This window comes from Sorex araneus, chromosome 4 (assembly GCF_027595985.1).
Source record: "Sorex araneus isolate mSorAra2 chromosome 4, mSorAra2.pri, whole genome shotgun sequence".
Lineage (NCBI taxonomy): Eukaryota > Metazoa > Chordata > Mammalia > Eulipotyphla > Soricidae > Sorex > Sorex araneus.
In genome coordinates, this window is record NC_073305.1 from 79,722,140 (window position 1) to 79,749,263 (window position 27,124).

The window sequence follows — 27,124 nt, forward strand, 5'->3', positions numbered from 1 at the left end:
TTTAGAAAACCAAGGATCTAGTCCTGAACCCAAAATTAATTTATTTCTTCACAAATAAATAAAAATCGGTTGAAATAAGTTCTAAGGACTTTCTTTTCTAAGTAACTGATAATTTCGTGTTTTTTTTTCCAGTTTCTTTTTTTTATTAGTGAATCACCGTGAGGGTACAGTTACAGATTTACATATTTTCATGCTTGTGTTTCATTCATACAATGCTCGAGTAACCATCCCTCCACCACTGCCCATTCTCCACCACCGATGATCCCAGTACCCATCCCACCCCCAATCCATCGCCCCCCACCCCACCCCGACTTTGTGGCAGGGCATTCCCTTTTGTTCTCTCTCCTTTTGGGTGTTGTGGTGTGCAATAAAGGTATTGAGTAGCCATCGTGTTCAATCTATAGTGTACTTTCAGCAGGCATCTCCCATCCCAAGCGAGTCGTCCAACCACACTTTACTTGGTGTTCCCTTCTCTGAGCTGCCTTTTCCCCCAGCATGTGAGGCCAGCTTCCAGGCCATGGAGCCAACCTCCTAGTCCTTATTTCTACTATTCTTGGGTGTTAGTCTCCAATTCCATTATTTTATATTCCACAGATGAGTGCAATCTGTTTCTAAATAAGAGCAGAGGTGGTCAAAAAAATAATGCTGAGGTTCAACTCCAACAGTAATCCTTAAAGTCAACTAATTTAAAAGTTACACACTTACCCTTTCCCAATGTAAACTACTGACATACATAATCTGTTTCAATCTCCAGAAGAGACCTGAGAGGAAATTGTGTTTTTAATTTCATAAATAATAAATAGTTTACATAATATAAAAAGAATAGAATTCACTCATATTTGTATGTCTCCACCACACCATTTTCCACCTATACACCAGATGAGACACTTACACACACATACACACACAAACATACACACATTACAATTCACATTGCAATTTTCTGAAGAAACAATAGAGACACTATTTTCTTTAGTAAATAAGAGACAGTCTAACATAATGTTATATCTAACATTGTTCTAGGTGCAACTGAGACAGATGGAATTAAAGTTAATTAATGAAGCAAAAGAATAATGGTAAAGTTAGTTGTCAAGTTAAAAATAATGCCAAAAAAAGATAATGTACAAAAATCTTCAAAACCTTTAAAATCTAGGTGGCAAAAACAAAGCGGCAATTTTAATTTTTATAAAGAAAAATAAAGCAGGGAATAGAGAGACAAGTAAAAAGAGATCCCTATAATATAGTAAAACAAATATTTGGTTTTATGTTTGTTTGTTTTTTCTTTTTGGGGCCACACCTGGCATTGCACAGGGGTTACTCCTGGCTTATGCACTCAGGAACTACTCCTGGCGGTGCTCGGGGGACCATGTGGAATGCTAGGAATTGAACCCAGGTCTGCTGCGTGCAAGGCAAGCGCCCTATCCACTGTGCTACTGCTCCAGCCACCAAAGATTTGTTTTTAAAAATACAGTACAGAGTTACCACAAAACACAGAACAGCAAGCTATTTACAAGATTGACTAGTCCACAGGAGACTTCCTAAAAGATAAAATGCCCAAACTGATGCTTCTATTCGAAGTGGTGTTTCCTATTCCTGCAGGTAACTCAATAACCACTACTTTTTTCCCCCTGATTTTTGCGTCACACCCATCGATGCACAGGGGTTACTCTTGGCTCTGCACTCAGGATTTACTCCTGGCGGTGCTTAAGGAACGATATGGGATGCTGGAAATCGAACCCAGGTTGGCCGTGTGCAAGGCAAATGCCCTATCTGCTGTGCTATTGCTCCAGCCTCTAAATAACTACTTCTATTTAACATTTTATATTTCACTCAAAGTTCCAAACCCCACTCATCTTTTGACAAATTATCATATCCTTCATACTTCCTATTCCATTCCTCCCCATCAATCTAAGCTCAGCCAGCAGAACCTCCTATACCACAAATTTCAACATTCTACTGCCACATCTGCCTTCCAAATCCCTAAATCAATCGAATCACACTCTTTTCCAGTTCTACATCTAGTACCTAAGCACTGCTACAGAAATTTATGTATATAATTTCGCTGTCACAATCCTTCTAAATGCTGGGAAAACTCAGTTGAACCCCTGACATTTGGGCAACAGAAAGTATATTTCCAACAGTATTACTCCCATAATTCTATTTCTGCCATTATAAACTTTCACCATTTTTCACAAGTCTCTCATCTTTGCCCACTCAAACAGTGGCTTTTATGAAATATCCCAAGATATCACTGTAACACAAACAGACTACAACACCTGCTATTAAAATTTGAGTTAAAAAGATTAAACTGTACCTAGCAGTCTGTTTACAGTCAAAAATAAACACTAAAAAAAGGAAATTTTTTTTAAAAAGGAAATAAAAAATAATATCTATGATAGAGACATTTGCATTGAAATGGTCAAATATTTGATTACTTGATTTCTGATATTTGTAAAATATCAAACTACTTATTCTTTATGACTAATGTATCAGTTATCTTTGTAAATAATGCACTCATTATAGTTTTACAGGGACCAGAACAACAGTACAGCGGGTGTTGGCTACTTGTCTCCCACTCCCTGATCCAATTACCATCCCTGACACCAAATACCATCCCTGAGCACAGCCAGGACTGAACCGAGTGCATAGCCACGAGCAAGCCCTGAGCACTGCTGGGTGAGGGCGAAAAAGAATTAAAAATTACATTGTAGACACCTATTAAAAATAAAACTAGTTTTTTGCTTCTATCATGTTCAACATTCATAAAGAGACAATAACTACATCTTTTAATCAAGGGGTAATTTGGTGATTTCCACTATAGCAGACATAGCACAATTCTACATTCAAGAAAGAAAAATATTAAGGAAAGTTAAGTTCTTCAGAGTCAACCAACTCAGTTTCTATTTGGTATTGTTTTAAAGAAAACTTTGTGAATATAAAATTTCATTAATCAAGCTTAAAAGTAAAATGCAAACCAATCTGAAATTTGTGTGTACAGCAAAAGGCACAAAAAGAAAAGAAAAAGAAAACCATTTAAAATTTGCACTTAGGATTTGTTTTGGAACTTGATAAAATGATTCCTAAAAATGCATCTGGAAGAATTAAAAATAGGAAAAAGCCAAATATTTTAAAAAGAAGTTATGCAGATGACCTTTAACAACGCCAAATATTAAAACATATTAAGAAGCTGTAATAACTAAAGTAATGCAGTACTGGCAAGTGAATAGACAATTCAATAAAAAAAGCAAAAAAATTTAAAAATAATAGTTTACTATCTGATTAAGACAGTATTTCAATTCTGAGAGAAAAGAGAAGCTTATATAATTGTTGGTGCTGAGATCACTTGTCAAACCGATTTGAAATAAAATTATTTTAACTTGCTCTTTCTGACACTACATCATAAAATAATGAATAAATAGTAACTATAAAAATTAAAATTCTAGGGGCTGGAGTGATAGCACAGCGGGTAGGGCGTTTGCCTTGCACTCGGCCGACCCGGGTTCAAATCCCAGCATCCCATATGGTTCCCTGAGCACCGCCAGGGGTAATTCCTCAGTGCAGAGCCAGGAGTGACCCCTGTGCATTGCCAGGTGTGACCCAAAAAGAAAAAAAAAATTAAAATTCTAGGGGCTGGAGTGATAGCACAGCGGGTAGGGCGTTTGCCTTGCACACGGCCAACCTGGGTTTGATTCCCAGCATCACATATGGTCCCCTGAGCACTGCCAGGGGTAATTCTTGAGTGCAGAGCCAGGACAACCCCTGAGCATCACTGGGTGTGACCCAAAAAAGAAAAAAAAAATTTTAATTCTAATTGTAAGTGCACAACAGCATACATAAAGTTTGAGGCTAGGACTTTCTATCAAAAGTGAGAATCATAAAGAAAAATAACAATGATTAAGCTACAGTAAAACTGCAATTCATGAGGCTAGAGACATGGTTCAAGTGGCACAGCACATGACTTGAATGTGTGATGCACTGAGCTCAATCCTGACACATACAGGGGTGAGGCTGGTGCACACAAAGAACTGCCAGGTGTGCCCCTAACAACTAAACATGAAAAGGGACAACATAATCTCTTTCTGAATCACTACAAAAACACTTTAAAGAAAAAACCAAAAGATAGGAGTTAGGAAAGAGACTACAAAATATAGTCATACAGTATTATTTAAGGAATAAAAAGCCCAAAATAAAAACAAGAACTCAGAAAAACTATGCTAATAATATGAACTGACAATCAATATATAAATAATACCTATGCCCAAAATATCTTCAAACTCAGTATCAAAGAAAAACTATAAAATAGATTTAGGGCCAAAGCAATAGTATAACAGGCAGGGCACTTGCCTTACACATGGCTGACCTGGGTTCTCTCCACGACACACCACATGGTACCCAGAGCCCACCAGGAGTGATCCCTGAGCACAAAGTCAGGAATAAGTCCTGAGCACAGCTGGGTATGGCCCCCACTACAAACATTCTTCTAGACCCAAATTTTTTTTTTCAATTGACTCACATGAGCTGTAAAGTTATCAAGCTAATCATAACTATTTCAGGTGTACAGTATTGCAACACCAATCCCTTCACCAGTGTCTCCCCCTCAACCAAGACTCCCAGTTACTCTCCCGCACCCTGCCACTATAGTAAGTACTATATAGCACCTCTCAACACTCCATTCTCCTCCAGGTTGACCACTTCTCTCCACCAGAGCCGTATTGCACCCTTCCCGACCTCCCACATAGTCCCCACAAACCTTGCCAACCCCCCTATAGCAAACTACACCTACAAAGATTCTTGTAATACTTAAATAAAAAATAATAGGTATCAGAATTTTTATTCCAACTTCTTTTCAATTTGGTTTTTTGTCAACACTGACAGTGCTCAGGGCTTACTTACTCCTGTTTCTGGATATATATATATATATACACACACACACATATATGTATGTACGTGTATGTATACGTAAATATATGTGTGTGTGTGTGTGTGTGTATATATATATATATATGGACTGGAAAGAAGAGCTGCTGCTAGGGCGCATGACTGGACTACATCCAGGTTCAATTCCCAGCACCACATGGTCCTCCAAACATTGCCAGGTGCAGCCCTGGAGAACTCCAGCACCTCCAGGCTATCCCCAGCACTGCACGGCCCAAGCCACATTGCACACTTAGACCTTCAAAAAAACAGACTCTGGACACCAGCCCCTTCCAAAAAAGAATAGCACTGTAGCACTGTCGTCCCGTTGTTCATCAATTTGCTCGAGTGGACACCAGTATCATCTCCATTGTGAAACTTGTTGTTACTGTTTTGGGCATATCAAATACTCCACGGTATCTGATGAGTATCCTGGCGGGATATTCTTGACAGCTTACCGGGCTCTCAGAGAGGGATGGAGGAATCGAACCCGGGTCAGCCATGTTTAAGGCAAACGCCCTACCCGCTGTGCTCCAGTCCCAAGAAAGAATACATATTTAAAATGTGGGATAAAAATATGTAGGGGCCAAAGCAATCGTATGGCAAGTAGGGCATTTGCCTAGTATGCAACCACCAGAGGTTAGATCCTTAGCATCACATATGATCCCCTAAGCACCGCCAGGACTAATTCCTGAGTGCAGAGCCAGGAGTAATCCCTGAGTATTGACAAGTATTACCCTCTGCCTCCCCCCCATACACATACACAAAAATGGGTGGGAAAGATAATACAGCAGGTAAGCACTTGCCTTGTATGCAGCCAACGAGGGTTCAACCCCCAATATCCCAAATAGTCCCTGAGCAACACCACGGGTGATTCCTGAGTGTAGAGTCAGGACAGGAGTAACCCCCCACCCCAGTATTGCTGGGTGTGGGCAAAATGAAAAAAAAAAGTGTATGTATATATACTGTTATTTATATGTAAATACTACAAATGATACTCAGTACTCACAGGTCACATTTGCATAAACATACTCTACTGCTGGTGGGATTATAAAGCACTCTATAAAAACAAGTACTTTGATCTAATGAAATATCTGACACATACTTAAAGCTCTATGTATGTAAAAAGGGAGGGTAAGGTAGAAAGAGCTAAAGGGAGTTGCCATAAACTCTTTATATGCTATCAGTAACACTTTAGAACCAATTACAGTCACCAAATTAACATCAAAAACACAACACAGAATAATTCCTCTTGGAAAAACTGCTTAGCTGTCTCACATGTCTGATCCAGAGACAATCAAAACTATGCCTCCAAGAGCTAAAGATTAGCTATGGTACCTTACACTCAACAAACAGTAAAAATCAAAATGAATCGTTCTTTTACATTAAAATTCTTTGGCTAGATTTTCTCTGGCCAGGGATGTGGCTCAGCACTATAATCACATTCTATTTCAATGGAACTGACTGTGAAGAAGGAATAAACACATAATCATAGGCACTTTATGTTTATTCAATTTTAACAAATATTAAATCAAAATTTAATTTCCTACCCAAAATTAGTAATCATTTTCCGGGGCATTTTCAGTACTAACCCATCCACTTTTATCCAATTTTTAACTTGGTACAATAGAAACTAACAGGTTCTCAAAATCTTAACAGTTTTTAAAAAATGAATAAAACTGTACATACGTAACAAACTTTTTCTTCGTAATTTTTTGGGGGCACATCCAGCAATGCTCATGGGTTACTCCTGGTTATGCACTCAGGAATCACTCTTGACAGGCTTGGGGGACCATACAGAATGCCGGAGAGCAAACCCAAGTTGGCCACGTGCAATGCAAGCTCCCCACCCACTGTACTATCTCTCCAGCCCTTGTTTCTCTAGACCCTGTAACAAAGTTGACTTTATAGCTACTATAAATTTCACAAATTTTACTACATGAAAATGAGAAATGAAAACCTATAATACTACACATACAGTTAGACATACTGGCATAACAATGAAATACAATACATTCACAACAAATTGCAGAATTTTCAGAAAGACAAAGTACAATGTATCATGTAATGTCACAAAGGAACACTCCAAGTAGGGATGCCCAGGACTGAACCCAAGTTGCCATACATGTGAAGTAATAGTAAGCTAAACGCACTATAGTCCCAGCATCTCACAGAGAACACTTATTTTCAGGAATTTGAAGTCAGAACTGGAGGTAATGAAGAGCAGTATCTGGCTCTATATTCAGGAGTGACCCCAACTAATCCTGGGTAAGAGGGGTGCCAATAAATGGCACTGGGGATCAAACCGGGGCAGCTACATTGCAAAGCAAGAGCCTTACCACTCAACTCTCACAAAGAAATGTTCTTAAGAAAAAAACACAAATTAGCTATCACTTTATTAGTCCACAAAATGGAATATAAATCTAATACTAAACCTCCCATTCAAAGCCAACCACTCACAGTACCCAAAAATTAACACACCCAAATCTTTTTTTTTTTTTTTTTTTTTTGCTTTTTGGGTCACACCAAGAGATGCTCAGGGGTTACTCCTGGCTTTGCACTCAGGAATTGCTCCTGGCAGTGCTTGGGGGACCATATGGGATGCCGGGGATCGAACCCAGGTCGGCCGCGTGCAAGGCAAACGCCCTACCCGCTGTGCTATCGCTCTGGCCCCAACACACCCAAATCTTTACTGTGGCTCAATGACAACCAAAAACTCATGAGGAAAGAATAACCCCAAGCACCAAGTGTGACCCTCAAATTTTTTTTTTTATTTTTAACTGAGACCACCATAAAAGAAAAGTTTAGTTATTTTTCATGAGATACCTGACATTTAAATACAAATTCTATATCGCATTTTGTCACATCAATAAAATAACACATTACTTCAATACAGGCACTTAACTCATTTAGACCTAACCAGCTTTTAATATCCTTACTTTCCCCTGGGAAAAATGATAGGCTACTTTGAGTTACATGGTCTCTTTGATGTTCTCAGTTCCTATATATATTGTCACTTTTGGGAAAAACTGTGGCCAATTTTATATTATAATTTAAAAAGCTTCCTGCTTGCTATGTATTCATAAATTAATATAAAACTTGAAATATTTCAAGTAGATGTTTTGCACAGAAAAGTAAAACAAGTTAATACACAGATTGTAGTATAATTTAAATAATAGAAATTGTGTTCTCAAAGTAGGACATTTAAATATTCAACAATATTTAAATTTAAATTTGTATCTATATCCAAAATTATGAAATGTCATTGAGTGTACAAAAGAACATAAGTACTATTTTAGCTATTGATGTACTCAAACTTAAAATAAAGAGATTACATGGGGGTCAGGTAGATAATCAAAGTGCTATAGTGTATGTTTTACATGCAGGAGCCCCAGAATCATAGGGTGCCCTAAACACAGCCAGAAGCAACTAGAAAAAATAGACCTCATCAATAATTACATTACTAATAACTGATAAACTGATTATTTGGCTTTCACAATACTACACTACTGCACACTAGTCACACACAAATAATTAAGTTTCATTTGTAAAGGTTCAAGGGAGGATTGAAGAGGAAACCCTGAGACAATGGTGGAGAGAAACAGACACTCTGTTGGGGAATGTGGCATTTCTTCAACAGTGTATGAAGAAAAACCTAGTAATAGCAGTATTATAAATCACAGTGCCTAAAAATAAATTTTTTTTAAAAAAAGCAGGAATTCAAGAATAAAAGTGCACAACACAAATATAAACACTCAAATGTGCATTTTCTCATTAAAACCATATAAGTAATCAAAAGTATAGTGATTCCATTGTTTAATAATCAAATATCAAATATTAAATGTATACCAATATGATAGTGCTAAACTAAAAAGAAACCCTTTTTTCTGCAGCAGGGGTAAGGATGGACGGGACCTTTCCGGCAGTGCTCAGGGTGCCCAAGAGTCACTTGCTACCAAGTCAGCCACCCAGGCTCAGATTTAAACACTCAGGCCTAAAGATGCAATGCTTTTCGGGCCTGTGGTACTGGGAACCAGCAGGCCACGGATGGTGGTTAGGGACCTCTAGGGCTATATGCAATGATACTCAGGAAGCCATGTGGTGCTGAGGATCCAACCCAGACTTGCGGGTTCCCTACTTTTGACCTTATTTTCCTGTTTTATAAGGGAATCCAAATGGGAAAAAAGAAAAATTTCAGAATAATGGGTAAATGTAACTGTTAGAAGCCAGCCTTTCTAAGAAGTCTAAAGAAGTGAAATATACATTTCTTCCAAACTGCAGCCACACAATAACTTTTGTATCCTGAATACAATTTGAGTTAGCATTAGTTCAGAAAATGTTTGCAGAAGGACTTAGTGTTGATTTTGCTTTGCTTCTTAGGGGGGCCACAAAGTGGTGATGCCAACTGGACCAAGGACCACTCCTGGCAGTCCTTTGGTCAAAATTAAGGCCACACACACAGTAGGCACATTCTACACCATTTTAGCTGTCTTCCAAATCCCTTCTTTTTATTTTTCTCTCCATTTTCTTAAGCAGTCTGGAGTCCATCAAATGTACTAATTCTGTATAAATGACAAAAAGATATACTGTCTTCTACTTACATAAAGCTATTTCTTCTTGTTTTTTTTAACAGAAAACTATTTCTATTAACCAAGGGTTATCTGAGAGCTAAAAAATAGCACAGCAGCAGGGTGTTTGCCTTGCACAAGGCCAACCGGGGTTCAATTCCTCTGCCCCTCTCAGAGAGCCCAACAAGCTACTAAAGAGTATCTCGCCTGCACAGCAGAGTCTGGCAAGCTACCCGTGGCGTATTTGATATGCCAAAAACAGTAACAACAAGTCTCAAAATGGAGACATTACTGGTGCCCACTCAAGCAAATCGATGAGCAACAGGATGACAGTGATACAGTGATTAATAGATACTAGCTAGATAAACAAAGCATTGAAGATAAGCTTAAGGTCTTCAGTAATTAACAATTAAAGGAATTTTTAAAGCCACAAAGTTTAAGAATCCCCAACCTATTAAAATGTTGCTTAAGGTATTAGATATATGCTCAACTTTATTTTTCCTTTGAAAATAAACATCACACAGTGGAGGCTATCAATATACAGTCACAAGAAGAAATTCTTCAACAGAAACATTCTTTTAAAATTGTCTGATAAGACATAGAAAGATTGCACTCATCTGTGGAATATAGAATAATAGAATAGGAGTCTAACACCCAAGAATAGTAGTTGACTCCATGGCTTGGAGGCTGGTCTCTCATTCTGGGCAACTCAGAGAAGGGAACACCAAGTAAAATGTGGTCGAAGGTCATGCGGGGGAAGGGTGACGCATGCCGAATGTAGACTAGAGACTGAACACAATGGCCACTCAACACCTTTATTGCAAACCACAACACCTAATCGGAGAGAGAGAACGAAAGGGAATACCCTGCCATAGTGGCAGTGTGGGGTGGGGGAAAACGGGACTGGGGAGGGTGGGAGGGATGCCGGGTTTACTGGTGGTGGAGAATGCACACTGGTGAAGGAATGGGTTCTCGAACTTTGTATGGGGGAAACATGAGCACAAAAATGTATAAATCTGTAACTGTACCCTCACGGTGATTCACTAATTTAAAATTAAAAAAAGAAGAAAAAGAAAAGAAAAAAATAAATAAAAAATAAAGCTGTCTGATAAGACATCCATAATACATCCACTGAAAAGTAAACGCTGACATGTATCACACCTTTATGCAAATAATTGTCTCCTGAATCAATAGTAAGTAAAAATTATTATGATAGAATATTTTAATAAAAATGCTATATCCTATCATATGAAGACATAGTCTCATTCAAAGCTATTAGAAATCAAATTGAAAAGAACCTTCCCAAAAAATCTTAATCACTATGCAGCTACTAAATAACTGAATAAACTTTTTTTACATACTCTTTTAAGTTTTTTTCCTCATTCAGAAATACAGTGATTTTAAATATTATCAAAACTAAAAACTAAGTTAGGTTCACAGAACTTTAACTTTTGGAATAGAGAACTTATTTATGAAAACATTTCAAAGTGTCAAAAAAAAATTTCTAAACCTAAAACTAAATTAGTAATAATCCGTAACATAAATTTGGGATGATAATTAGAACAAAAATATTCACACGACAGTTTATTTCAAAAGCTAATGCTAAATTTTCAAGTACCATTATACCATTTAAACCAAATACCCTTTTATTATTTCTGATTCTTGTGCATATGGCAACTTAAAATGTTTCCAAAAGTGTCAGGGATGAGGCTCACTTTTCTTCCACGTTTAAGGGCCTGGGTTGGTCCCCAACATCACCCACAAAAGTGTTATTTCATTTTTATATCATGAAGCACTAATTCTCAAGTTAATGTTTTTTCTGTTGTTGTTTTGTTTATCTGGGTCACACCAGGGCTCTGAAGTCACTCCCACCAGCGAGTGCCTGGGGAAACATCTGCAGTTCTGGGGATCAAACCAGGGCCTCCCACATGCAAAGCATGAACACAACCCATTAATCAATCTTTCTGGACTCTAATTAATTTTTATAGATTGTCTTTGTCTTTTATCAATATGCGTGCACTTAAAATAGTGAGATGCACAGCACAGACATACTTACATCATACTCTGTAATTCTGCCGCAAAGCTTATACACTTTCCTGTACTTCGCCCACTACTTGAAGTGGCAGTAGACATCGGGCTGGCTGCAGCATTATTCATCTAAAAAAAAAAGAAAAAAGAAAGAAAGTTGATAAAATGCATTTAAGCCATAAAGGCATGAAAAACAGAACCAATTATAAATTACTTCCAGAAGTATAGGAAGTTTTCATGTATTTTATATAAATCCAATTGGTTTATATTTACTGTTGCTTATTAAAATGAAATTCTAAGATAAAAAGATAGTCCAATAAAATATTTTAAAAATTACTCAACTGGGTACAGAAGGATAGTAGTAAGAAGCTTTCTTTGTACAAGGCCTACCAGAGTTGGATCCCCTGTACCACATACTGTCTCCTAAGCACCACCAGGAGTGATCCCTGAGTACAAAAACAGGAGTAACTGGTGTGGCCCAAAAACAAAACAAACAAACAAAAGTGCTCAGAGTTATAAACATTTCAGTATTTTTTTTTCTAATGAATGGAAGAGATAAATACTTGGTCCTCAGTGGATTTGAAAATGAGTTCCCATAAGTGCTAAAATTCAGTAGAAGTTCTTCAGGCAGCTCTTAGTAACCCCTAAGAGCCCATACCCAAGCCCAGGTTTATCCAAGCCTAATCTGATTTTTCTATCTTCCATATGGAGGTTCCAAATAAGAAGAGATCTGGGGCTACAGGATAGTACAAGGGACAGGATGCTTGCCTTAAACACAGACAACTCCATAGAGACGGTAGAGAGCTTGCCTTGCACACAGAGGGGTTTGATCCCTGTCATCTAATATGGTCCTTCAAACCCTGCGAGGAGTGATCCGCAAGCCCTGCCAGGAGTGACCCCTGAGTACAGAGCCAAGAGTAAGACCTGAGCACCACAGGGTGTGGCCCAAAACTCAAAACAACAACAACAAAAAATATTTTAAAAGAAGAGTTCTTAGATAAAAAATTAAAAGTATACTAATTTCCACTGACTGAGCCTAAAATACATAAAAATTAAGCAAATCAGCAGATTATAAGTGCAACATTGTGATCATTTTATGGTACATTTATCATGATGGTATATAACATCAATTCAAATTGTGACTATATCCCCCAATAAAATTTAGCTGATGCATAATGGGACAAATTCTAATATATGTCATTTTTCCTTAATGCTTATGGATTCCATAAGCAATAGTTAGTGAATTTAACATTAGAATAAAGTAAAGCATAAGTCTACATTGCTCTACAGTATGTGTTCAGTGTTACCTATTATTTCATGTTTATGTGAACTTTGCAATACCATGATTTTTAGATGAAAATACTTTGCAGATTCTAAAGAGGAATTAAGCCATTTGGAACATATGAAAAAATATACCAATAATGAGACCCTTATAGTGATCTGGTTAGATCTTTACAGTAATCAAGTTACTCGGGAGTCAGGAATCACTGCCTAAGTCTCCTTTCCAAAGTAAGAAATACCACCCTGCTAAAGGGATCTCAAACGATCCAGAGGAGGAGTGGGGCTCTTAAAGTTCATTGGATTAAAAAAAGATCAGGGGCCGAGCGATAGCACAGCGCGTAGGGCGTTTGCCTTGCATGCGGCTGACCCGGGTTTGATCCCCGGCATCCCATATGGTCCCCCAAGCACTGCCAGGAGTAATTCCTGAGTGCAAAGCCAGGAGTAACCCCTGAGCGTCGCTGGGTGTGACCCAAAAAGCAAAAAAAAAAAAAAAAAAAAAAAAGATAGATCCGAAAGGTTCAGGAAGGGGCTGACTGAGCAAGTTTTTCTTCTGAAAGGGCAGTGATAGATCAAATGGGCTTGTGATGCCTGGCTAATTCAAATCCCAGCTCCTTCACTTTACTAAGACTCTGGGCAAGATATTCCTTTGTGGGGCAGAGCACATATGGCAGAGAGGGTGCTTGCCTTGCACGTGGTCAACCCGGGTTCAATCCCTGGCACCCCATATGGACCCCCAACCCCCACCAGGAGTGATCCTAGAGTGTAGTGCCAGGAGTAAGCCCTGAGCAAAGTCAGGTATGGCCCCAAAGATAATACTTCTTTGTGCTTCAGTTTCCTTGTCCCTAAAATCGAAATAATTCCATCTTCTTAGGATTGTTGTGAAGGTTAAATAAACTAGTATGTACAGCGTCAGATCAGCTAAGCACTCAGTAAAGTGTTATGGATGCAATCTGCTAGCTAAAATGACAATTTTTAATTATCCTAATTTCACAACCGCAAAAGTCCAAGCAACTTAAATATTTTTAAATGTTTTCACAAATGCTTTAGTGTAATTCAACAAATATTAAGTAGTTCCCTTATAAATAAATATTTTATTGACATCATTACTGCAACAGTCAACCCAGCTCAAAATCTCAATTCTCTCTCCTACTCCACCTAATTGTAAGAAGCAAAACATAAATATTCTACCATGATTATGTAACTGCATTGTTTTATCATGTTTCTTATATCCTTCCCATCGTTTTTGACTGTCCTGGGTCCTTTATGACCTCTATTATACCACCTGTCTTTCTATCTCAGTTCACTTTCCATATTGCTGCCAAATTTATCTTAACACAACCCTCTAATCTGGCCCCCTCCAATGGGTAAAGGAGACTAAAATTAATAAAATATGACAAAAAGAGCATCACCAATGAAAGCTAAAAACTACAACAACAACAAAAAAAAACAGTACAACTATTGCTTAAGGTAAGCCACAGGAAGGCAACAAGACAGAAATTCCAGACAAGAAGCACACCAACTGTTTGAGAATGACCTACTACCCCTCTGGAGCAAGAGCAAAAACCTGCCTTACATAGGGTATGAGAAAATCTGTGGGCCCAAAGAACCAGGCCAAAAACACAAGACAAACTGCAAAATAAAGAAAGAGGAAAAGAAAACTTCCATTCAAATTGAATAATTCTGAGCCTGAGTCATAGTAGAGAGGGAGGGGTAGGTGCCATGCATACAACCAACACTGTCTGAGCTGGGCTGACTATTGCAGTAATGACAGCACCACAAATAGCCCCCTGAGTCCTGCCAGGGGTGAACCTAAGCACTGTACCAGGAGTAAGCCTTGAGCACGGCCACGTGTGGTCGGAAAAAAAAAAATAAAGACAATTAAATAAATTCTAAAACACATTAAGAATCTAATGTAAAGCTAACAATTCCCCCCGCCCCTCTACTGCCCCACAATCCCTCTATATAAGGGTCACTCACAGTACCGCTCCAGGAGGCCATATAGGGCCAGGGATCAATGTCAGGAACATGCTAAGCATTTGAGTCACATCCCCAGCACTGATTACCACCTCTCTTTGTTTGGGGCTTTAGTCTGGAGAAGGGGGAGGGGATGCTCAGACCATGTGGTGCTGGGGATGAAATCAAGGTCTGCCACATATAAGGCATGCACCTTAACCTCTACAATGGGGGAAAGCATTACCTTTCAAATTCAGATTTAAAAAAAAAAGTTAACCCATTATTGGAGGGAAACAGGAACCCAAAAGCAGGAACAATCCTGCACAATGAGGATAAATGATAAAAAGGAACTGGCCTTTCTCTAAAACAGTGGTTTCCTGTTTCTAGAGAAAGCAGAGAAGAGGAGAGTGCATCACTACCATCAAAGATATATCCTGGAGAAAATGTTCAATTTGGAAATTACATATTAGCTGTACCACCCTCCAAAAACATCATTTACTGACTCTTCAAATTCGAAGACAGGCCATTCTGTGGGATTATCATGTGGCCAAAGGTACTACAACATTGCCTGAGCCATCTGCCCATTTTTCATTTTGTAAATCCAGTCATCCTGCCTAAATCTCTCTGAAGAAAAGACATTTCAGTAAATTCATATTAAAACCACAGCTTTCTTCAGTTTCCCCCCTACTACAAATGTTTCACATAAAGAGTATTTATTGGTAAGAGGTAAAAGGTCCCAGTCCTAGGTTACTATAACCATGATCATCCTTTCAGAGTCAAGCTATTTAATTTTTAAATCAAACAGGTGAATAACATTTTTCTTGACATGATGAACTGATAGCTCATTAGAATCTTTAAAATAATTATTTCCCGTACCCACTTTTTACTTGATGATTTAGATAATTAACTTCTTTAGACATTAACTTCTTTACACATCAAAGTCCAATCACTCCAATGCTTTATTTCCTTTCTCCAAGACATTAAGAAAAAAAAGATTGGTTAAAAGCAGAAGCACTCAAGTCAATTTTCTCTAATAAATACAGTTAACATGGAACTGAAAACCTACTGTAATCTTCTCAATGGGTTAATGTCCTGCAGTTGTTTTAGCTTTCAATTGAAATGCAGCTGTTTGCCATATTTTACAAAATGAATTCAGATGTGCAGATGGAGACCTAGATTATTTCAACATGCCATAGTTTAAATGTGAACCCAAAGAGTGAGTTCATTTCTGATTAATACTAGTTAAACCCGATCATAAAAGCAATAATCAATACTATATCACACCTTCAAAATCCTATTCCAAAGAAGGAAATCTAAAATATTTTCATTCAAAACAATGAAATTAAGGAATATACTCCTTCCTTATAAAATACCACAGTAAGGTGTTAACCATAGAAAAGTGATATAACATAATGAGAATTAAACAAATACATAATGAATATAGTACTCAGTTTCTATTCAGAGTTTTATTTTTGGTGACTATGACAAACAAAAAAAAAATTATGAAATTCCTTTTCTTAAAATACTCCAAAGATGGGACAGACAAATAGTACAGGGGTAAAGTCCTTGCATATGGCCAATCCTGGCTTTAATGATATATGCCCCCCTGAGCACCACCTAAATTGATTGCTGAGCAAAGAGCTAAGAATAAGCCCACAGAGGTGTGGCTCAAACCACCCCCAACTCCCATCACTAAATAAATAAAAACAAAATAAAATTTTTAAATATCCCAAATATTAGAAAACTGTCTACTAATTACAGCATCCTAAAAACATCATGCTGTGAATTGAATCAGTCTACGTATGTATTAAAAGACTGGAACTTTATTTCTTTTGTATCACTGATAAACAAAATTAATTCAAGGACTTGCTTAACTATTCTAAGCATCTACAGAGTTTCGGCCCTAATCATTCATAATGGAAAATTCCCACATAATATGTGACTGTTAGAATCAGAACATTTTCATTTTCATAGAACTCCAAAGGCAGGAAGCAATTATGGTTAAGCCAATGCTATTATACACTGCATTTTAGTTCTGTTGTTAAAAATAACAAACTCAGAGCATGATCAAAATTTCTCCTCCTGTGAAAATATACCAAATGATCAATCACTGAAAATTAAAAAAAAAAAAAGTAAACGTATGAAAAGTTAAAAATTCCTATACCTAGTGCTTGGAATAACAATGTCAATTTCAATATATTTACCTATATTCCATTTCAAGTGGAGTTTGGAAAGTATAAAACTCAGGGGTCCATTTAATTATCTTCTAAAAAAATGTGAAATGATGGGGCCAGAGCGATAGCACAGCGGGTAGAGCATTTGCCTTGGACGAAGCCGACCCGGGTTCAATTCTCAGTATTCCATATGGTCCCCCAAACACCACCAGGAATTATTCCTGAGCGCATGAGCCAGGAGTAACCCCTGTGCATCTACATCACCGGGTGTGACCCAAAAGGCAAAAAAATTAACCAATTAATTAAAATTTTAAAAGTGAAATGAATAATTCAGGCAATGGGATTCACACATAATTTATCTTTTTAATCAAAATAATTTTCCAAAACTATCTGAGTAGCTTTAAAATCATTATCTAACATATTTAACTAACCACCAAAGCACTTATTAGCACACCACAGTAAAACTATTTCTTCACCTTCAAACAATTTAAGAGCATACATACTAATTTATACTACCTGATATGGCAGATGTTCAGTATATGTGGATGAATAAACAAATGAATGTGATAGTAATGATGAAAAACACATCCCTGATTATTAAGTAACTTACAGCTTACTGACATTAATAGGCATATTCAATGGGATGAGTTTGAGATAATTAATATGCAAGATACTATGAGATAAGAGAAAGACTACCATAGCCAGGCAATTAATGGACAGTTATACTGAAACATAAAAACTACAATCTAAAAACAAAACATATTGAATCATATTGAAGCACAGTTTCAAAATAACAGTTGAGTTATTATATCAAGCCCAAACTGCCTAGGATTTAGAGTTAAATAACAGAAGAAGTACTTCAAAATAATTAAAGTATGTATACCAAAAAAGTGATCTAAAATAAACAGGCTACCTTACCATTTAAAGAGCAATTATTTTTTCTAAAATCTCCAACAGATCCGGGCTGGAGCGATAGCACAGCGGATAGGGCGTTTGCCTTGCACATGGCCAACCAGGTTCGATTCCCAGCATGCCATATGGTCCCCTGAGTAATTCCTGAGTGCATGAGCCAGGAGTGACCCCTGTGCATTGTCAGGTGTGACCCAAAAAGAAAAAAAAAAAAAACTACAATAGATCCAGTATATGACTCAAGTGGTAGAGCATGTGCCTAACATGTATGAGGCATTAAGTTCATTCCCTGGCTGCACAGAAAACCACTGCTAAGTGTCCAACCTACAGGGATCACAAGTGTGCCCCTTAGAGCATCAATGGACATAGCACCCACAAAAGTGACAAAAACCTACTAGAACCAAGCCTTGGGCAAGGCTCAAGTGGTACTACACATCACTCATAAAAACAAGGCTCAGAGTGTTATCCCAATACCACAGTCTCCAGAGTGCCATCAGCTGTGGCCCTGGTACTCTCAGAGAGCATCCTCATGGATCAAGCATTGTGAGAAGTAAGTCCCACTGACACTAGCTCTGACCTGCAAGTACCGCTGAGTGTGGCTCCAGTCAAAAAATAAATATCATTAGCTACTTATACTAGAAATAACTACTTCCTAGCCCAAATCAGTTTGATTGTAATTAACCTGGGAAACACGTAAAATGACAAGTCGTTTAGCTGTGTTCTAAGTCCATGCCACTATTTTAGTATAAATTAACAAATACTTCATAGACAGAAAAGCTCCTCTCTGAAATATATTAAATAAGTTCCTGGCATTTTCTCCACAAAAACTGCTCCTAGTCCAACATCCCAAGTTCTATCAGAGAACTTCTGAGGTTACATAGTTGAAAAAAAAAGGGGGGGGGAGCAAATGCATTTTTTATGCTCTTGTTCCTCTATACAGGTATTCCAGTTTTTAGCATCTTTTCTTTAAAAAAAAAAAAAAAACAGGCAATTCTAGGAACCAGAGAGCTAGTACAGGGCCAAGGTTTGCCTTGCATGCAGTCAAGCCCAGTTCCATCCCTGACACTTCACCACTAGAAGAGATCCCTCAGCCAGAAGTAGCCCTGAGCACAAAAGGGTGTGACCAAAAAATAAATAAAACTTAAAAAGAAATTCTAAATCAATACCTTCTCCTAATTTTACATTAATCAATATCTAACACAGAATCTTTTGAACCCCATCTTCTAGTTTTCTAACAAATTCTGCATATGACATCCAGAGTGCTCGTCCTAAATATGATACTCTATGCAGAAGCTCCTGGAGTCAAAGACATAGTTGAAGGGTGTAGATGCATGCCCAGGTCCTGCATGGTCCTCTAACACATATGGTATGGCTCCTGGTCACCACCAGGTATGGTCCCCAGCACTGCCATGGACTGGAAGACAATGTAACCTCAGATCAATGCCCTGGTTATGGTTCCCCACCAGAAGTGATCTCTGAGCACAGAACCAGCAGTAAACCCTGAGTAACCAGGTGTCATCCAAAACCCATAAAAAAATTAATGACAAAAAGAACTGGCGGGGGCAGTGTGAGAATACAGCGAATAATATACATACAGCCTTGACTTGCATGTGGCTGAGTGGGTCAATTCCCAGCATTCCATTTTGGTTCCCAGGAACCACCAGGAATGATCCCTGAGCACAGACACAGGAGGAAGCCTTGAGCCCAGCCTGCTGTGGCCCAAATATGCAAAAAATAATAATAAAGAAAAGAATTGACTGCTATGAGAATAGACTGCAAGAAAGTAACGGTAAAGTAAGGAAACCAGTTACAAAGATACTGAAGCTGTTTAGAAAAAATGGCATGAACTGCGTAACATGGAGCAATGGTTAAGAAATGGTCACACTTCTGTGTATGACAAAAAACAGTCTTTGTACGTAGGCAGTTGATAACCCAAAAGATTCAGTCCATCTATATTTACTTTCTTTTTTCTAATTCACCAATATTCTCCCATTCTACTGCTACAGTGTTTTTCCCCCTTGAGAAAGATGCCTATCTCCTTTAACACTAAAATACAGCAAGTCCTCAGATAACTTGATTGGTTAAAAAGTTGATGAGGTAAAAAACTAAACCAGAGGAAACTATGAAATGACAATATAATAAATTACTTAACTTAAAGTTGCAATTTCCAAGAATCTATCAAGGATATTAAGTGAGAAGTCAGTGTGATGTGAAATTACTGAGAAGCTATATAAATAGTCATCAGACACTTGGCAGTGAGTTATTCTTCAAGCCGGTGGCTTTAATAAGTCAGTAATTCTATGCTTAAAAGTAAATCTTAGGCAGATGGATAAACAATTATGACAAAAGTGTAATGATACAGGGGCTGGAGAGATAGCACAGCGGGTAGGGCGTTTGCCTTGCACGCGGCCGACCCGGGTTCAAATCCCAGCATCCCATATGGTCCCCTGAGCACAGCCAGGGGTAATTCCTGAGTGCAGAGCCAGGAGTAACCACTGTGCGTTGCCAGGTGTGACCCAAAAAGCAAAAAAAAAAAGTGTAATGATACAAATTGGCGGGAGGGGGACCAATACATCTACGATTCCGAACTATAGTTTGAAAATCACTAATTTCATCCAAATCCCTCATTTTTTCAGGTGAGGAAACTGAAGTCCAGAGGGGTTTCTTGAACTGCCCAAGGACACATCACTATTTAGTGATACAACTGGGACTAAACTGAGGTCCCCTGACTCCTGGTCCAGAGTTCTTTCTACTATACCACAAGGAACATACAAATAAAAGTTGATTATAATTAACTCACAAGACCTCCACAATGTGTTTGTCATAGTGAACTTTGTTGTGAAATATCTGCCTAAACCAATTCACAATGGGCTCTGGAGTTCAAATACAGGCTCTAAAACTCACGATGTGACCTTGGGCAAGTCACATCACCTCCCTGTCTCAGTTCCCTCATCTTTAAAATGGAGATTAAAAATACTCCTCTCTGAGACTGTATATAATAATGCATATAAATTCATGCTAGGACAGTGTCTGGTACATAGAGAGCTCTCGGGTGATGATGATAGAGATAAAGACAATAAGAACTGAAGAATTCAAACAATAGGATAGCTTCTTAAAAACTTGTTTCAGGGGCCAAAGAAGTAGGACAGTGAGTAAGGCCTTGCACACAGCCGAACTAGGTTCCATCCTCGACACTACATACGGTCCCCGAGTTCAGCCAAAAGTAAGCACATAACCCAGAAAAAGTCCTGAGCGCCAAAAGCCAAAAGGAAATAAATTTCAGATTCTCATTAAACATGAATATTCTGAGTATAATATAATGATTAATGGTATTTTAAAAATTCAGAAAAACAACATAAGCTGAAACATACTATACCTCGGTAGTATTTAAAAACAGAAAATCACTTACAATTTTTAATGCCTTATATTTGAAAAGCATTTTACAATTTATAAAATACATTCACATAGGGACCAGAGAGATGGTACAGCAGGTAAGGCACTTGCCTTGCAAGTGGCTGACCTGAATTCGATCTCCAGCACCCCATATGGTTCTAGAGTGATCCCTAAGTGCAGAGCACCTGAGCACCACGGGATGTGGTCCAAAACCCAAAAATAAGTAAATATAAAGTTCATTAGCACTGTAGCACTGTCGTCCCGTTGTTCATCGATTTGCTCGAGCGGGCACCACTAAGGTCTCCATTGTGAGACTTGTTACTGTTTTTGGCATATGGAATACGCCACAGGTGGCTTGCCAGGTTCTGCATGCAGGCGGGATACTCTCAGTAACTTGCCAGGCTCTCTGAAAGGGACAGAGGAAACAAACTCGGGTCGGCCGCGTGCAAGGCCGCGTGCAATTGCCAGTTTTAACTTTTGTAAGTACTATATACTGTAAGTCAGCATACTATTTTTTTATTCGTTGCCTTATATAACCATTACTATGTATTAACTATCAAACAGATCTCAATAACAGTAGAATTTAAAAAAACAAAAACAAAAATAGAAACCTGACAGTTCCATTCAAGGAAGTAAGAATTTATTAGTATCACCAATTAAGTGAGAATGATGTTTGGATAAATGACATATCAAATGACCACAACAATGCAGGTTCTCCCTTGGCAAGCCTATGTTTAAGTAAAGAAAGTGGTACAAATAGCTTAATAAGACACCGTTGCTGTGACTTATTGTATTTCCCTGAGAGAATTATCTTAAATAATGATGTCTGTTGTACTCGATTTGGTGTCACAAATTATACATAATTTTTGCAAATTTAAGGGCCAGTGATGGCTTAGACACAGTAAAATAAGACCAATTATGCATTCAGTTACTTGTGAAGAAAACAACTTATGTAGTTCTTTCTCATTTAAAGTTTCTGAGGTTCGATACTACAGAGGATCACTGAACACCAGTTTGAACTATGCGGGTCTCTTACACAAGGATTGTTTTTGATGTCAGATGATAGAAACCATTCATGGATTCAACCACTGCAAATGTTGGTTGGCTGAAATTCCAGGTGCAGAATCCATAATTAAGAGGGCAAACTCCAAATCACTTAAATATCCTCTGATTTGAGTATCCTCCGATAATAGAATCCATCTCAAATGGTTCCAAAAAGGAATACTCCTCAACTACCAAGGAACCAACAGTAAAGTTTGGGTGAGCTGAAAGCACAGACCTCCATCTTAAAGAAATGCCCTTAAGTCCTATGCTGTTCAAGAGTCAATTATAATTCCATTTTATTAATGAGGAAACTGAGGCTCAAAAAAGTTATGCCCGTAACTCAAAGCACAAAGAAAATAAGAAAAGTATTTTTAGAATTAGGTGTGTTTGGGGAGGGGGATTGTGGGGATGGCTCAGACAGAAGGGAATATTGGGTTTTCAGTCCAAACCCTGCAGTGTTCAAAGCTTACATAGGCTCTGTACTTAGGGGTCACTCCTGGTGAACCCTATATGGTGTCAGGGATGAAACCTAAGTCAGTCACATGCAAACCAAGTGATTTGATCCCCCACTACCTCTCCAGCCCCAATAACTCTCTTTCCACCATTCCCCTAGGCAGCTTAAAATTTGTTTCTCTGTTTGAGACCACACCCAAAGTTAACGACTTATTCCTAGCTCACTCCTGGCAGGCTGGGGGTACCTTATAAGGTGCTGGAAACAGAACCTAGGTTAGCCACTTGCAAGTCAAGTAGATTACCCCAAACATACTATCTCTCCAGCCACATACAGCTTAAATTTTTTATCTCTCCCAGATCAATTAATGTTGGGTTACAACAACTTTTAAATTTGTATTACAGTTTAGGTAATGTGGTTATAATGTAAACGATTATAGGATTAATGTACAAAGTTTATGCACATCACCACACAAGTGCCCATGAACCTTTACAGGCAGTCAACAATGATTCCTCTTCTTTTTTTAAGCAACAAAAACAGACCAAGACTTCTACCCAGACATATGAGAAAAGCAAAATTTTAAATTACCAGTGACTTTAAAGGACAGATCCCTTTACATACTTAATCCAGAATTCTCATCTATTATCTACATATGCAAAAACTTATGCTGGGACAAAGAGGTTCTAATCCATAAATGTCCCATAAAAGGTGAAATACACAGTCACCCTACCCAAGTCTGCATTGGGATATTTTCCCAACACTCTAAATTCATGAGATTTTAGTTTCTGTTCTAGATCTAACAATCATCTTCAGTCTTGAGAGCAAGGACACCATTTTACAGATAGAAGTCTAGAGTCAAGAGAGCTATTTATATAGCTTTTATTGTCAACGTTGTATTTATAAATATCTGCCTGAAACAGAAGGTGATCCTGTAAAAATATCACCAAATTTCAGACTACTTCAAAACTTTTGAATGATAACCACTAAACTACTTCCCAAATACCCCTAAGGTTACTAAGATAATTCATTAAATTGATGTATTTTACAAAGTCTGAGAAGCACCATTTTTCAATGGAAAAACTTTCAGGAAGAAAATAACTAATAAATTTACCCTAAGAAGCAAAATAGTTAAAGATAGTAGAAATTCATGATAAAAATGCGGTACACTAAGGAGTAAAGGAAACTCCAGTGAATATTGTGTTAAGGCTCTCTAACTCAATCTGGCATTAGCTGTAAAACCTAGGAGTCAAAAGAATGCTTTAATTTGTCAAGCTGTAAATAACGATTAACAGACCCATGCTTTGAACTATCGTATTTGAATGAAAGGCATTATTTAAATGTAATTGTGATTCCCTAAGGCAATAAATGTTCCAAGTCTTTACATCTCTGAATTATAACTCCATGAAGAACTGTATGGATGGGGGCTCAAGACAGTTCAGTGGGTAGGACACTTGCTTTGCACCCTGCTGACTAGGATCAATCCCCGGCATCCCATGCAGTCACCAAGTAATGCTTGAAATGACCCCTAAGCACAAAGTCAGGAGCAAGCCCTAAGCACTGTGGGGTTTGATCCAAAAGTCAAAAAGTAAATAAATAAACTGGATGATATCTCAAAGTCCAGATTCTAGACCCATGCTATCCAGTATGATAGCCACTAGTCAGATGTTGATAATTATATTTAAATTAAGACAAATGAAATTTAAAATTAAGTTCTTCCACTGCATCAACCTCATCTCAAATACTTTTTTTTTTCTTTTTGGGTCACACCTGGCGATGCACAGGGGTTACTCCTGGTTCTGCACTCAGGAATTACTCCTGGCGGTGCTCAGGGGACCATACGGGATGCTGGGAATCAAACCTGGTTTGGATGAGTGCAAGGCAAAAACGCTCTACCCGCTGTGCTATCACTCCAGCCCCTCAAATACTCTTGAGCTCTGTGATTATAGTATTGAAACACTACAGAACATTTCCACTAGGAAAGAAATTTCTTGGCCTAGTATGCCTGAATCTTGAATATACCCAGAGAGACCTTAGCAATAGCAAGATAAAGTGCTCTGTATTTTTGCAAATCCCTTTCAGGAACTGCTCCTCCCCTGTCAAACTGGAGCTCTCTGAAACACCCAACAGAAATTCCATGAAAGTAAAACTCTCAATTCCACTTCCAAAGTTCTACCCTTCATATATTTTGACACTACTTCCTCTCCTCCCCAATTAACGGTGCACTTATTTCGAACAACACTAGAATTTACATTTAAATTAATAGCATACGGGCAGGGTCATTTGAATATTATTAAATACTACTTAATATAAATACTCTCAATTGTCAGACCAAGTGTCCTAATTTTGGGCAGGTGGGGCTGAGCGGATGTGGGGGGGTAAAAGGGGGGTTTATCGAAACACACCAAGTGGTGCTCAGGGCTTATTCCTGGCGCTGTGCTCAAAGATCACTCCTGAGGGGGTGCTGGGGAAAGGCTGACAGAATCCGAGTCAGCGAGTGCAAGGCAAGCGCCTCACCCGCTGAGGTACTATCTTGCCGGTCCCTGATTGTCCTGATTTGGGGGGCTACACCCAGTTCCAGGTGCCGGGGAACCGTGCTGGGCTCGGGAATTCAAATGCTCAAGAATCGCTGCTGGTGGTCCCAGGGCTTTCCAGGGTGGGCTGCAATGCAAGAGCAAGCTAAGCCCTGTGCTATCTCTCGGGGCCTTCCTGTTTGGTTATGACTGGGGCGTGGGGGTGGGGGCACGAATTACTCGAGGCTTTGCGTTCAGGGATCACACCTGGTGGACTTCAGGGGACGTACATGGTGCAAGGGATGGAACCTGGGTCGGCCGCGAGCAAGGCAAACAGACGCCCTCCCCACAGTGCCACTCTGATTTTTCTCCTTCTAACTTAGACACAAGGTCAATCATTCTTCAGCCTTTCGACCTGAGGCTTCTCAGCTTGGGAGACCAAAACCAACACACACGGACTGAGCAGGGCCTGACGGGCTCGCACTGAACCTGCACAGTCTCGTTGGATATCCCCAACTCTAAACTCGCAGACACTGACCAAGCGCACGGACGCTGGCGCGGGGCATCCCTGCCGGGCGGGGACCTCGCCCCCCACCCTCGCCCCGTCCCGCGGCCCGAACGCGTCCGTTAGACGCCGCCTTCCGCGCCGCCCGCCGAGCAACAAGTAGTTGCCTTCAGGCGTCTTCCCTCCAAAAAACTAGTCCAGGGCACTGGGCAGGAAAGCCCGGGACGCTCCCGGCGGAGCCCACGCGCCCCCCACGCCCACCCCGCCCGACGGGGGGGAGGAGTCAAGCGCCGACTCCAGCCCCGGCCGCCCAGCGATGGCTCCGCGCCGAGCCAGCGCCTCGCACGACCATCCTCCGCCCTCAGGTCTCCCGCCGCGCGCACGCCAATTACTCCCCCGCGGCCGCCCGGGGCGGGGCGGGCGCTGGGACCCAGAGGCGCGCGGCTCGCGCGACGGCGCGTCCCTCCCGCCCCCGCGCCTTCTCCCGCGCCCGCCTCCCGCCTCGGCCCCCTCAGCCCCTACAACCTCTGCTTTAAGGACACTTGTAGGCACGGCTGCGCGTCCCGCGTGGAGAATTGTGTGGGAAGAGACGGTGCGGTGTCTGCTGCTGCGGCCGCGCTTGGAAAGGGGCGGGTGAGGGGGGGCTAGAGTGTAGAGAAGGGAAAAGGTGGCGGGGCCGAAGGGGGGAGAACGCAAGATGGCGGGAGGCCGCTCTGTGGGGCGGGGGCTGTGGAGACGGAGAAGCGAGCGCCCCGCACGCCCCCGCCGCCGGCGGCGCGGAGCCCGCGCATGCGCGCTCGACCAGGTGGCCCGCAGGGGCCTCGCGCTCGATCCACTTCCGCCACGCTACCCGGGGGCGGGGCCTCGGAGAGCGCGGCCCGGCCCGGTGCCCAGACGGCGCCTCGCCACCAGTGGGGCGGGGGGTGTCCAGAGCCAGAGGCTGGGGCTCGCCTTCCTTGTGAATGGGGGTTTTTTTGTTGTTTTTGCTTTTGTTTTTTTCTGAGGGTTAGGTGGCCGTCGCTGGAAATTTGCTGAGATTTGTTGCGACTGCTTGGCCGATCTGAGCTTCTCTTCCTGAGTGGGGGTGCACCGGGATCCCTATTAGCAGAATTGTGTACTTAGGACGAGGAAGCGTCTTGAAGATCAGCTTTCCCTGTGCATGTGGATCCCTTCCTGCAAGACTGAAACACCAGCTCCTCCGAGGCAGCCGTCCTCCCCCCGCACCCCCACACACACCCCTTGCACCCCTTGTCACACACACACACCTTGTCTCTGGGAGATGATGAGTCGCCATAAATCTCTGTTTTTTTCCATTGCATTTTACTGCACTTAAGCCTTACTATCAATTTTTTTTTTTAATGATTGAACTTTTCCAAGACTTTTTAGTGCTTATT

General features: G+C 39.9%; 1 protein-coding gene across 3 annotated transcripts in view; it reads right to left on the reverse strand.

The window, feature by feature from the left end:
• Nucleotides 1-26,517, reverse strand: part of SUPT3H (SPT3 homolog, SAGA and STAGA complex component) — a 519,913-nt gene extending 493,396 nt beyond the window's left edge. For 2 of the 3 annotated variants that reach the window (XM_055135058.1, XM_055135057.1), the window contains exons 1-2: nt 26,256-26,517; nt 11,539-11,639 (exon numbers count right to left, since the gene is read on the reverse strand). In XM_055135058.1, the coding sequence (XP_054991033.1) occupies nt 11,539-11,639 (101 nt within the window). In that variant the 5' untranslated portion in view covers nt 26,256-26,517. Of the gene's footprint in view, nt 1-11,538; nt 11,640-26,255 lie in introns of those variants that run through there. The other variant, XM_055135059.1, reaches the window with a different exon arrangement.
• Nucleotides 26,518-27,124: the final 607 nt, after the last annotated feature.